The sequence below is a fragment of the Microcaecilia unicolor genome, chromosome 6 (assembly GCF_901765095.1).
Source record: "Microcaecilia unicolor chromosome 6, aMicUni1.1, whole genome shotgun sequence".
Classification (NCBI taxonomy): domain Eukaryota; kingdom Metazoa; phylum Chordata; class Amphibia; order Gymnophiona; family Siphonopidae; genus Microcaecilia; species Microcaecilia unicolor.
In genome coordinates, this window is record NC_044036.1 from 321,062,501 (window position 1) to 321,074,943 (window position 12,443).

At 43.2% G+C, this 12,443-nt stretch overlaps 1 protein-coding gene and 1 long non-coding RNA gene across 2 annotated transcripts in view; one reads left to right on the forward strand and one right to left on the reverse strand.

Annotated features, from left to right (window-relative positions):
* The window catches only part of LOC115473415, a 115,478-nt gene extending 110,804 nt beyond the window's left edge, over nt 1–4,674 (reverse strand). Inside the window, exon 1 of the long non-coding RNA XR_003942655.1 lies at nt 4,510–4,674. This is a non-coding gene — a long non-coding RNA (uncharacterized LOC115473415). The remainder of the gene's footprint in view (nt 1–4,509) is intronic.
* Nucleotides 4,675–6,557: 1,883 nt separating this feature from the next.
* The window catches only part of CACNA1G (calcium voltage-gated channel subunit alpha1 G), a 274,000-nt gene continuing 268,114 nt past the window's right edge, over nt 6,558–12,443 (forward strand). Inside the window, 1 exon segment of the mRNA XM_030208360.1 lies at nt 6,558–6,650. Coding sequence (XP_030064220.1) covers nt 6,558–6,650 — 93 coding nt within the window.

The window sequence follows — 12,443 nt, forward strand, 5'->3', positions numbered from 1 at the left end:
AGTTGATAATGACTGTCAGTGCTCTGTACTGCATTTTTATTGACCCAGAAGAACTTATTTTATTTTATTTATTTATTTTTACAAATGGTACTAGCTGTGGTGGAGTCTGCTGGATTATTTATTGATTTATTTAAAATCATTTATAGCCCACCTATCAATCTTCATAAGTGGATAGCAAAATATAAATGAATAAATAAAATCTGACATCAATCAAGTGTGAATAACACGAATAAATAAACCAGTCAGATATCATCCTACCCCTTGAATATATCAAAATGAACCAATCACATGTCATCCTGCCCATTGACTATATCAGATGCTTCCTGATTGGTTGAACTGTGCTCATGCAGCCACAGACAGGTTAACACACACCAAACATGGTCTTGGGTAAGTCACTTAACCTTCCACTGCCTTGGGTACAAACTCAGATTGTAAGCCCTCCAGGGACAGAGAAATATCTACTGGAATTTAATGTACACCGCTTCAATAGTTTTGAGGCTTGCAACTTTGCAAGTAGTATATAATGAATAAATAAAAAATATTTGAATGGCATTATTTTACATCAACAGAATTATTCTGAGAACTGGACACCTTTTCCCTGATATTCAAAACTATTTTACTGGCCAGGAAAGGCTCCTGGCTGGTTATATAGTGGTTAAGCGCCTAACCGCAGATATTCAGCGAGAGATAACTGGTTATCTCTCACTGAATATTCTGGTTAGCTGGCTATATTGCACATCATAGCCGGTTAGGCTCAGATATTCAACGCCAAACCAGCAATTTTAAGCAGTCAAAATAGACCGCTTAAATAGCAGGCCTATCTTTGACCGCTAAATTGTTAACCGGTTAGTGCTAAATAATGGTGTAGCTGGTTATTTTTGTTACATTTGTACCCTGTGCTTTCATGGCAGGCTCAATGTGGCTTACATGGGGCAATGGAGGGTTAAGTGACTTGTCTAGAGTCACAAGGAGCTGCCTGTGCCTGAAGTGGGAATTGAACTCAGTTCCTCAGTTCCCCAAAGTCCACCACCCTAACCACTAAGCCACTCCTCCACTCCACTTTTTAGCAGCCAAAATAACCTGGATATTTAATGACGGTCACCAGATACAGCCCGGCATTGAATATCGGGGTTTTAAACTGGCGGCGAACAGCAAACACACTGCCTGCCGCCTGCTGAATATCAGGCCCCTTCTGCCTATAAGAGGTAAACCTAAGGATGATAGTCGCAACCCATCACAGTGGATTACGGACAAGATTGTTCACAAGAAGCATTGAAAAAACTGGTGCAAGAGACATCTGTAGATTCTGTAAGAAAGAGCTGGAAATGGCTACTCATCTCGTAAAAAGAATGGAAGTGGTGCAAAGAAAAACTACAAAAATGATATGGGATTTGCGTTGCAAACCGTACGAGGAGAGACTTGCTGATCTGAACATGTATACCTTGGAGGAAAGGAGAAACAGGGGTGACATGATACAGACGTTCAAATATTTGACAGGTATTAATCCGCAAACAAACCTTTTCTGGAGACGGGAAGGCAGTAGAACTAAAGGACATTCATGCGTGTTAAGTGCCAGGCAGTATTCTATAATATGAGTGTGTAAATCAGGGGTCCTCGAGGTCCACAACCCAGCCTGGTTTTTAGGATTTCCACAAAGAATACGTATGAGATTTGTATTTGCCGCTTCCACTGTATGCAAATAGATCTCATACATATTCATTGTGAAAATCCTGAAAATCAGGCTGGGTTGTGGACCTCGAGGACTGGATTTGAGGAACCCTGAAGTAAATGCAAGGGGTTGTGAACAGGGGAGAGGCACATGGGTGGGGCATGGGCATGTCAAACATATCCACACGTAGCTTATAAAGTACTTGCATTTAAGGGGAAAAGGGATGAAGTGCTACAAATGTACACCCGCTAAGGACATGGCACAGTTAAGCATGCCTAAATGTCAGTGCAGAAATGTCAACATGCTAGAATTCTAGAATGGAATTTGGGTGCCCAAATTCTGTTATAGAATTTGCATTCACGTGCTGTGTTTTAGTGCACTTTATAGAATTAACCCCCTATGGGAAGTAATATATGAAGCTTTTTTTACACACAGAAAAGGGCTTTTATAAACCTATATAGACACATACATGTGTAAACGGTAGGTGCTCAAGGAGAGTGCACCTGCTTTTATGTGATCTGTGCATAGGCAATCCAAGGGGGTTAGTTTGGGTGGAGCAGAGGTGGAATGTAATATGCAGGTGTCATTATGCACAGATAAATGTATACTGTAGAATGCACATACATGTTTACACCCTTTTTCAGAGAAGATAAAATGCATGAGTGGGCCACGTTCGCTCTACTGGGGCTGGTAAAACTGAGTGTAATGTGCATGCCCCTATCTGCTACACCTCGGGGTCTGCACCATCCTGGAACTCTTGGAGCTCAGAAGGCTATTGGCTTAAATCACTGCTGCTCAATCTGTCCTCAGATCTCCAATCAGTTGGGTTTTCAAGATGTTAATAAGTAGTACACATAACTCTACTACTACTACTGCTATTTAGCATTTCTATAGCGCTACAAAGCATTAGCATACACTACTTATCCACAATGAATATTCATAAGAATAGCCATACTGGGTCAGACCAATTGACAGTATCCTGCTTCCAACAGTGGCCATTGAAGGTCACAAGTACCTGGCAGAAATCCAAATACTAGCAACATTCTGGAATCCCAAACAATAACAAGATTCCAGAAACCAGGTCACAAGTACCTGGCAGAAACCCAAAAACACTACTATAAAATTGGAGGGGGGAGGAGGTCAGTTGTAACACAGGTGGGATTTGAATCATGGTCACCTGACTTGTAATCCTAAGCTGTTACCACTAGGCCACTGAAACATATCCTGAAAACCCCACCAGTTGGGATTCCCTAAAAAACACCTTTTTCAGTAGTAGCTCAAGATGAGTTACATTCAGGTACTCTGGATATTTCTCTGTCCCAGAAGGACTCACAATCTTGTATCTGAGGCAATGGAGGGTTAAGTCACTTGCCCAAGATCACAAGTAGGAGCAGTGGGATTTGAACCAGCCACCCCTAGATTGCAAGACTGGTGCTCTAACCACTAGGCCACTCTTCCACTAGCAACATTCCATGTAGAAGCCTGCCCTTGCGGATCAGCAGGACGTCAGACTCACAGAAACAGAAGCCTGCGCGGCTGCGTTGCTGATCTGCAAGGACAGGCTTCTACATGGAATGTTGCTAGTGGAATAGCAACATTAACATTCCATGTAGAATCTCAAATAGTAGCAACATTCCGTGTTCCACTGCACTAACCACTAGGCCACTCCGCCACTTATGCTGCTATTGTATCATGGCTTCAGCACCCAAATTTGCCATTATAGAATACTTGCTTAAATTTTTTGCAGCTAACCTTTGGTGCCCTTTATATCTACCCCTGAGTGCACAATGGCCAACTCTAGGGTTTTCTTCTGGACAGCACCTCTAATGGTGTGCAGGAGCATAGGAGCCAACTTTTCAAAATTATTGGGGGTGCTAAGCCCAATGAAAATAACCCCTCCCTGGACACATACAAGGAATTTGCTCAAGCACCCACGGCACCCACAGAGTCAGCTCCAATGTGCAGGAGTATCCTTTGCTTACCATATCCCCCTGTTCTGTTAGAACTGGAAATGCAGGCACAGCTCCTATCACTGACCTGTGGTGTCAATGTGCAAAAATTGCATTTTGAACTATGCAGCAGTTGCTCTAGTTTGTGGCTGTGGCAGAGGCAGGTTAGCACCTCCCTGTTGCATCAGCAAAAATGGCATTGACAAATACACGAAGATAAGGAGATTCTGCCTGGATGAGCAAAGTGAAAAGTGTTGAGTACAGTAGCATCCACAGCCTGTGAGGTATGATGAAAGAAAGAGCTGACTCACAGCTGCTCCTGTAGCTGGAGGGCACAGGGAAACGTCCATGCAGGGAGCTCTCTCAATGAGATAACATGTAGGTGACCAGAATCAAATTAATCACTCCTGTTTCCGCTGCTGAGTGATACAATTATAAATATGTGCGCTCCTGCAGAGTTAGATCGGGAATAAATATTTCATGCATAAATATGCCCTGACAGCTGGAATTTCTGTTTTCTTATCATATAAATGTGTCTGGAAAAAGCATCTTGGGAGCAGACTCAGCTGTATTTTCCTGTTTGATGTAACATGGGGCTGGTCCATGGACAGACAGGGCTTGAGAGACAGGAAGATCTGAGGAAACTGAGAGCCAAAAACATTTCCTTGATAACATGCTAGTGCACACACATAGCATTGTTGTAGATGACACCAGATGAGGACCAACTGACCCATCCAGACTGTCTACTTGTTCCCCTCTATACTACCATAGGATTGCACCTTGTCTCTCTGGTCCAGCAGCCACTAGCTGTAGTCTGGGAGGTGAAGTTAATGGTAAATGAATCATTATGCAATGCAATTTCAGAGTTTAAGAGCTCCAAAAGGAATTTACCTGGGAGTCAGCAAAGGTATTGGAGACACATCACTGTCCGCCACTCCAGGTGATGAAGCTGCGACGCAGATAAAATGTAGTCCATGCTTGAGCCACTGTCCATTTTAGTGCGGTAAGTGGAATGAGCCCCTGCTTCTCTCCCATGTCACAGCCTGACTGGAGCACTGAAAGGATAGACCAGGGAGGGGAAATTGAAAGGATTATTAGCCGAAGTGATGCAGAGGATCAAATACAGAAATGACTGCCAGAGATCGATTTCTCTGTCCTAGACCGACTAAGGGTCAAGCCAGCAAACAGGTAATTCTGAAAGATGGGTCTGAATCCAGGGCTGACACCAGACTGGGACTGGCATGGACATAGCACAGTTGAAGGCACATTCTGTATTCACACTTCTGAATTACCTATACTTTCTGAAGTTCCAGGTTGGAATCCCCCTTACATTCTTACCAGTGTACCTGAGACATTGATTCCAGTGCTCCTGCTTCATTAATGACCTGCTACGCTAAAAGTGTAAAAACAAAGTTCACAAAATGTGTTGTCATAATCTGATATCATCATAAAACTGAAAATATTGTTTACCTTCTCTTATGTTTTTTTTTCTACTTTTTTGCTTTTATTCTTACTGTGATTTGGAGGAAAAGACCTCAAATGTCCCAGCCAGACAGCAAGTTTGATGTCTTCAAAGTCAGCTTTTGTTGGACTCCGTTCTTATCATTGGTCATAAAACCCTCCAAATTAATTTTGTATAATCATTAGATTATGTTCACTTATGTATATACCATATACTTCAAGGTCCATACAATTATCCATACGATCATATCAGGAGAATCCCCCAGTTATATGAACAACCTGATTGACCTCCCAATTAGAAATAGAACAATGTCATCGCGAACATACCTCAATCTACACCTCCCAAACTGCAAAGGTGTCAAGTACAAAACATACTATGCATCCAGTTTCTCCTTTCTGGGTAGTCAACTTTGGAATGCTCTCCCAAGACCCATCCGAGCTATTAATAACTATTTACCTTTCAGGAAAATGTTAGTCCTATTTTTTTTCAAGCAAGTTTACCCTAATGGACCAGCTTAATTCCACCTACAATATTCCTGCTAAGACGTTGACACTTACTCTGACCCCAATGTTATACTCAATCCCTCATCTTCTTCCCTCCATCCTTTACCATTTCCCTCCCATCCTCCTTCCCTTTCACCTATCATATCCTTGTCTACCTTCCCTATTCTAGTTCATTACGTTCTTTTCACATGTCCTTTGTAATACTTTTCATAATGTAAGTAGTTATGATCATCACAATTTATAATACTGTTCCTACATTTCCTTGTTTTTACTGTATTCTTTACCATGTAAGATGCTTTCTTTTACTCTGTAAGCCGCACTGGACCTGCTGTATGTGGGAAAGAGCGGGGTACAAATGTAATAAATAAATAAAATACCAACCGGCAATCACATTATAATTGAAAAAAGAGACACTTAGCTTTGCTAATACCCAACGGGGCTCTCCGTTTCACTTATCAAAAAGCTTCTTCAAGGGGACTAAGTGTTCCAAATCATTTTTTTTTTTTTTACTTTCATTCAGTGCTCAACATGGCGTCTACTCCTCCAAATCATAGTAAGAAAGAATAAAAGCAAAAAAATAGGAAAAAAAACACACGAGAAGGTAAATTATGATGATGTTATAAACATATATTTTGCTGAAATTTAGTCATAGTGTATTTTTGAACAAGGGTCATAATCTGATAAACAGAACGAGCAGGAGATTTGTGAACCTCAACCTGAAACTCTTGGGAGGAAATGTAAAGTTCTGTCAGTCCTGGCATGGGTGAAAGAAGAACTTGGGTTTGGCTGATGGTTAACTTCTTTTTTTTTTTTTTTTTTTTTTGGAGATGGTCAAAGGAAATGTAAGCATAAACATAAGAGCTTTTAGTTTCAGAATCTGCAAATTTCAGCCAGGTTGCAGTCTGGTTTTTTGTCACCCAGCTCTGTGGCTTCCTTAACCTCTTTTCTCTATACATGGTTTGAAACGCTTCAGCATGCTTGTGATTCTCTTGAACTGTGTGACTCTGGGTATGTTCCATCCTTGTGAAGACATCGCCTGCAATTCTCAACGCTGCAAAATCCTACAGGTACTGACGCTATGAACTGTCTGTATGAGGCCAAACTAGACTGTCTTGCAGAAAATCATGTCATTTACAAAGGCCTTTATCTCATTTTCTATCAATGAGAATCAGGCCACGGGTAAGATATGATAGCATGGAGCAGGGCCGCCGAGAGGGGGGACAGGGGGGACAAAAGTCCCGGGGCCCGGCGCCTCCGCCTGGCCCACCCTCTGTCGCTGCCTGGCCCGCCCTCCGTCACTCCCAGAACTAACCTTAAGCCTCCTTTCACTTCGCAGCAAGCAGCAGCAGGTCAGGCCACTCCTTCCTTCCATGTCCCGCCCTCGCCTGAAGTAACGTCCGCGAGGGCGGGGCACGGAAGGAAGGACAAGAGGTCTGCCCTGCCGCTGCTTGCTGTGAAGTGAAAGGAGGCTTAAGGTTAGTGGGCCCGGCCCGATAGCGGGTGGAGGGGGGCCAGCGACCTCGGGTGGGTGGGCGGCGGGGGGGCCCGGTGATCTCGGGTGGGTGGCGACCTCGGATGGGCGGGGCCCGGCGATCTCGGGTGGGCGGCGACCTCGGGTGGGGAGGGGGCCCAGGGGTGGCCTTGTCCCGGGCCCGGCTCCGGCTCTCGGCAGCCCTGGCATGGAGTAGAACAGTTTTCTAAGTCATTTACCCGGGTAAATGTGTTTGTGCATTTTAGCAGAATTGAGGGGGAGGTTTTTCTGGGGAAACAATTACGTAGCTCTTACAATCACAGCCTCATACACAGTTTTCCATCTAAAATCCGTCGCACAAAACTCACATACCCCGTGTACCCATAAATAATTTTCAAAGAGAAAACCTGCATGTAATTTCCCTTCCAAAGCTGGGTACAAAATCTACAACACTGAGCACAAAGACAGGCTGTTAGAAAATTGAAGCCTAAGAGACCAGTGTAAAAGGGGTCATTTTATAATAGAGCACTTGGGCAGGAAAGGTTGTGTCTGTTTTATAAAGATAAAATATGCGTCTGTGTCCAGACCTCAGGGATAGTAAGCATTCACATTCCCACTGCTCCAGGGAAGGTGTAATTATGTCACTTATGGCTGGAAGAATACCCCCCCCCCCCAAAAAAATATTCAGCGATATTTAACTGGCCAGGAACAGCCCCTAGCTGGTTAAATAGCGCTTAAATGGCTACCGCAAATATTCAGCAGGAAATATCCAATTATCTCCAGCTGAATATTTGCCGTCAGCACTTAGGAGGAGATTCTATTTATGACGCCTAAAAAAAAATCAGTGCTGACTAAGCGTATTCTATCATCGGCACCTAGATTTAGGCGCCGATTATAGAATGCGCGCAGTTGATTTTTCTGCACGCAAGCAACAAACAGGGTAGTCCAGGTTTTTATGTGAACGTTTAAGGAGAATAAACCCTTTGGAAGATTATTGACTCCTGTTCGTTCTTTGGAACTTCCCTCCACCCTGTTTCTTGCTTGCTTGTTCGCAGTGGAAGGACTTTTCCACTCCCTTTGCTTTTGTTTCAATCTGCGCGCATCCATTTACACCAATCAAAACACGGCGCGTAGATTTAGGCGCACTGGGCCGTATTCTATAACTAGGAGCCTAAATTTCAGAACCCCCACGAAACGCCCATTTTCCCCACCTATAACCACGCCCCATTGTTCCTGCGCACGTTAGAAGTTTGGCGCACATCTTTAAAGAATACGCTTAGTCTTACATCCTGCACGCTCCTTTTAGTGAAATTAAGCATGCTCAGTTTCACTAAAAGGAGCGTGCTGGATGTGAGGGGAAGACAGAGCAGGGCAGGCAACGTGGCAGCGCCGGAGACCAGCACTGGACAACACTTCAGCTGGCAGGGATTGGGGACCCCTGCCAGCAAAACCAGGGGCCCACAGGAAATTTGGGGGGGGGCAGACCCCCGTGGCCCCACAAAGCTTTGCCACTAGTGTACTGTGTATGTGTGTACACACGTATTTTAAAAAGCACGTGTGTATATCACAACCCATCTAAACTGTGCTCCTATGCATGTGAAGGACAGTTCTAGAACAGGGCATGTATATTCATGTGCCCCTTGCACGCACTGATGTACAGCCTTCTGTCACTTTTGTGGTTAAGAGAGGAATTCTACATATGGCACCAAATGGGCACTACTTCCATGCTGAATTTCTTGGCACAAAAAAAGCATTCTAATGGATGCAAGGTGCTGAAACAGGGCAAAAAAGACAGATCCGTGTAAAAATACACTTACTGCCCATATATAGAATAGCGCCTGAGCGTTTCCTTGTGGATCTGAAAAGGGGGTGTGGCCGTGGGAGGAGCATGGGTGGGCCAGATACGTTCCTCTAAAATGCACACGGTGTTACAGTACTTGGGGAATCCACGCCCAACGTACTTTGCTGAGATTTACACCTGGTCTCAGTTGGTGTAACTCCTCGTGCCCAATGTTGAGTGTCTATTCCGGCACTGCAATCCCGGAACACCCGTTATACATTACCATTCGGTGCTGATTTTTTTCAGCACTGAATTTTGATTATCATTTATAAAATTTTCCCCTGAGAGTGACCAAGTCAGGGGTGTCCAATCTTGGCTCTCGCCAGGTCAGGTTTCCCCCAATGAATATGCTTGAGATCTATTCATATTCACTCGGGAAATTTCTCATTTGGGTACTAAATGGTGGAATACTATTTCAAGGGAAGCAAGACTCATCAGTACCTGATCTTCCTTAAGTTCTTATATTAAGATGTTAATGCTACTGATTTATTGCTAAGGCTAATTCTTCTTCATTTTTTATTAATCTTGTTCTCATGTAATCACTTTTTGTTATCTCTTGAAAATCTCAGTGTATTGAATCTACTGAATTTTAGCCACATTAAACCAGGGGCGTAGCCAGACAACAGATTTTGGGTGAGCCTGGGTAAGAAATGGGTGGGCACCAAATGTTCTCCCCCCACCACCACCACCACCACCAGAAATCCGGACAGACAAGCAGATTGCTAGCCTCCTCTCCTCTTGACCACCAGAGCAGTAGTAACTAGTGATCTCTTCTGCCTTCGGGGCAGGAAAGAGACCCCTCTTTCCTGCCCGGAGCGCTGCCCTGCATGCATTCTTCCTATTGGTTATCTCGGCACCCATTCAAAATGGCCGCCGAGAGTTGACGTGACCTCGTGAGACTTCAACTCTCGGCAGCCATTTTGAACGGGGGCCGAGATCACCAACAGGAAGGGTGCATGCAGGGCAGTGCTCCGGGCAGGAAAGAGGGGGCTCTTTCCTGCCACGAAGAAAAATACTTCCTGACATTTTTCTTGAGTCTGCCCACCTTCAATCTCATTTCATGTCCTCTAGTTCTACCGCCTTCCCATTACAGTGGTCAGAGGTGATTTTCAGCGGCACTGGCCAGTTTAGTGCCGCTGAATATCAGGGGTTAGGTGGCTTCAGGAGACCCACAGGTAAGATATGCATGCAGTCTTTGTCCAGATGCAGACAGTTTGAAATGTTTCTAAATTAGCTTCCTTTAGTGTAGGGGTGCTCAACCCAATCCATGGGACTCACCCAGCCAGTCACTGTCATGATATCCACAATGAAAATTGTAGTAAATTTCTGGCACAGGAAATTGGGATTACACTCCTTTACCATGAATGAGCACATGCGTTAGTTACATGCTTAAATGGGAAACTGACTTCCTACTCAGAACTTTCCATCCTTATGATCTTGGTCAAGTCACTTAATTCTCCGTCTCAGGTACAAAGCCCTATGAAGACAGAACAATACCCGAATGTAATTCACCTTCAGCTATTATGACAAAAGTATGAATTAAATCCAAAAATCCCTTCCTTTTCCTTTCATACTTAACATACTACCACTATATATAGCTACTTGAACATCTTAATCCAAAGTGCATACCTCAAACCATAACATTTCTAAAGTAAGCTCACAGCTTAGGGCTTTAAATAGCTCACTTCCAGCTAACTTCTACAATACAATTGATTAACTTTTGTAAGTAATTTTCCAGACAAACATTCTCATTATATGATTCTTCTTTTGAACTTATCTTAGCTTATAAGCATTTTAACTTTGAACTAGCATAGCCTAAAGCAAAATTCATTCATAATCAATGAATAGAGCTTCCCTAAACGCATTTGCATAGTTGCTGCCCCTGGTTTGCTCCTCTCTAAGTACAATAAAGTTAAGCCCTTTTTGTGCAGCCCTGAACCATAACAATTATTCTAATTAGGATATTACCTCACCTGAGCCCCCAGTCAGAAAACAGTCCTCTCATAGTTCTTTGGCAATATATTTCCAGTGACACCAGAGTGACCTATCCCAGCCTGTCTGTTACAGCACCCGGTGAATATTTATCTATGAATTCTATTCACACCTTGTTGCTCTGTCTCATTTCAAACACTGTTCCTTAATTTTTTAAAATATAAGTAAAAAATAGTTAAGTTATTCCATTTTTTCAGTTTGACAACTAAGCCTCAAACATTCTCCACCTGAAGGCTTTCCTCCTAAAATCATCTTTTTGGCTGAGCAGCTGGAACTCTCAGGTCTGAGCTCTCCTTGTCTAAATCCTAATAATAGTCTTGACCTTTTTCTTCAGTTGACCAGCAGTCTGTTCAATTGGGTACAGGCACTTAATTACCTTTATCTGAGCACTGAGCCCTTGATGTTTTGTTATCACATTTCCTAGTCTACATACCTTTGTGAGCTTACTTTCTGTTAATTCAAGACTCTCAGGAACTACAACTCCCAATGTTTCTGTGGGCTCACTTTCTTCCAAAGCTCTGCTATATGCTGTAAAGCTCCCTCTAGTGTTCAAGTAATGTAAAACAGTGGTGTGCACCAAAATATGCATGATGAACACGATTTACATGTTATGTTTGAATTTTATGCAGATCCATATATCGTACATATTTGATGTGGGTATTCTGAAAATCTGACTGGTGGGGTGTGTCCTAGTTGCTGGGTTATGAACCTCTGCTTTAACGATATTATTTGTGAGGCTTCATGGCACTGCTTTAAGATGCTGGGAGTGGGTCAGTCCTGAAATGGGCAACATCCTAAGAGTGGCCTGGTAAATATAACACAAACGTGAATTGTTTCAGTCATCCATATCAAGATTATTATTTATGCAGTAGATAATTAGCTATACTAAATATAATTAGTTTCTATTTCTCCTATAATCTTCAGTGTATGCAAAGTATCATAGGTTTCTGAGATTCTTAGAAGTTGAGTTTATACTCCATTAATCCCTATTTCATTATTTTTTCCAAGTTAGGTGCTACTTCATCTTGTGTATACCTTACCTTGATTTGTATCTGCCATTTTCAGGGCACAGACCGTAGAAGTCTTGCCCAACACTAGCCCCGCCTCCCAAACACCAGCCCCGCCTCCCAATCTCAGCTAAGCTTCTGAGGATCCATTCCTTCTGAACAGGATTCCTTTATGTTTATCCCACGCATGCTTGAATTCCGCTACCATTTTCATCTCCAACACCTCCCGCGGGAGGGCATTCCAAGTATCTACCACTCTCTCCGTGAAAAAACACTTCCTGACATTTTTCTTGAGTCTGCCCCCCCTCAGGTGTGAATGTTATTATATAATTTCCAGAGTGCTACCATAATATAATATGCACGTCTCTACCAACACTGGCCAGTATGACTGCCCTACTCCTGCAGTGCCTGTCATGAGCAGTTCACATGTGTAGGGTGGTTTGGCAGCAAGAAACTGAGGAAGGTAGCATACTGAAGCCTCAATCAAAACTTATGAAATTATCTGAGATTTTCCAAATACAGTATAAGTGTGTTTGATTTCTAACAAAGG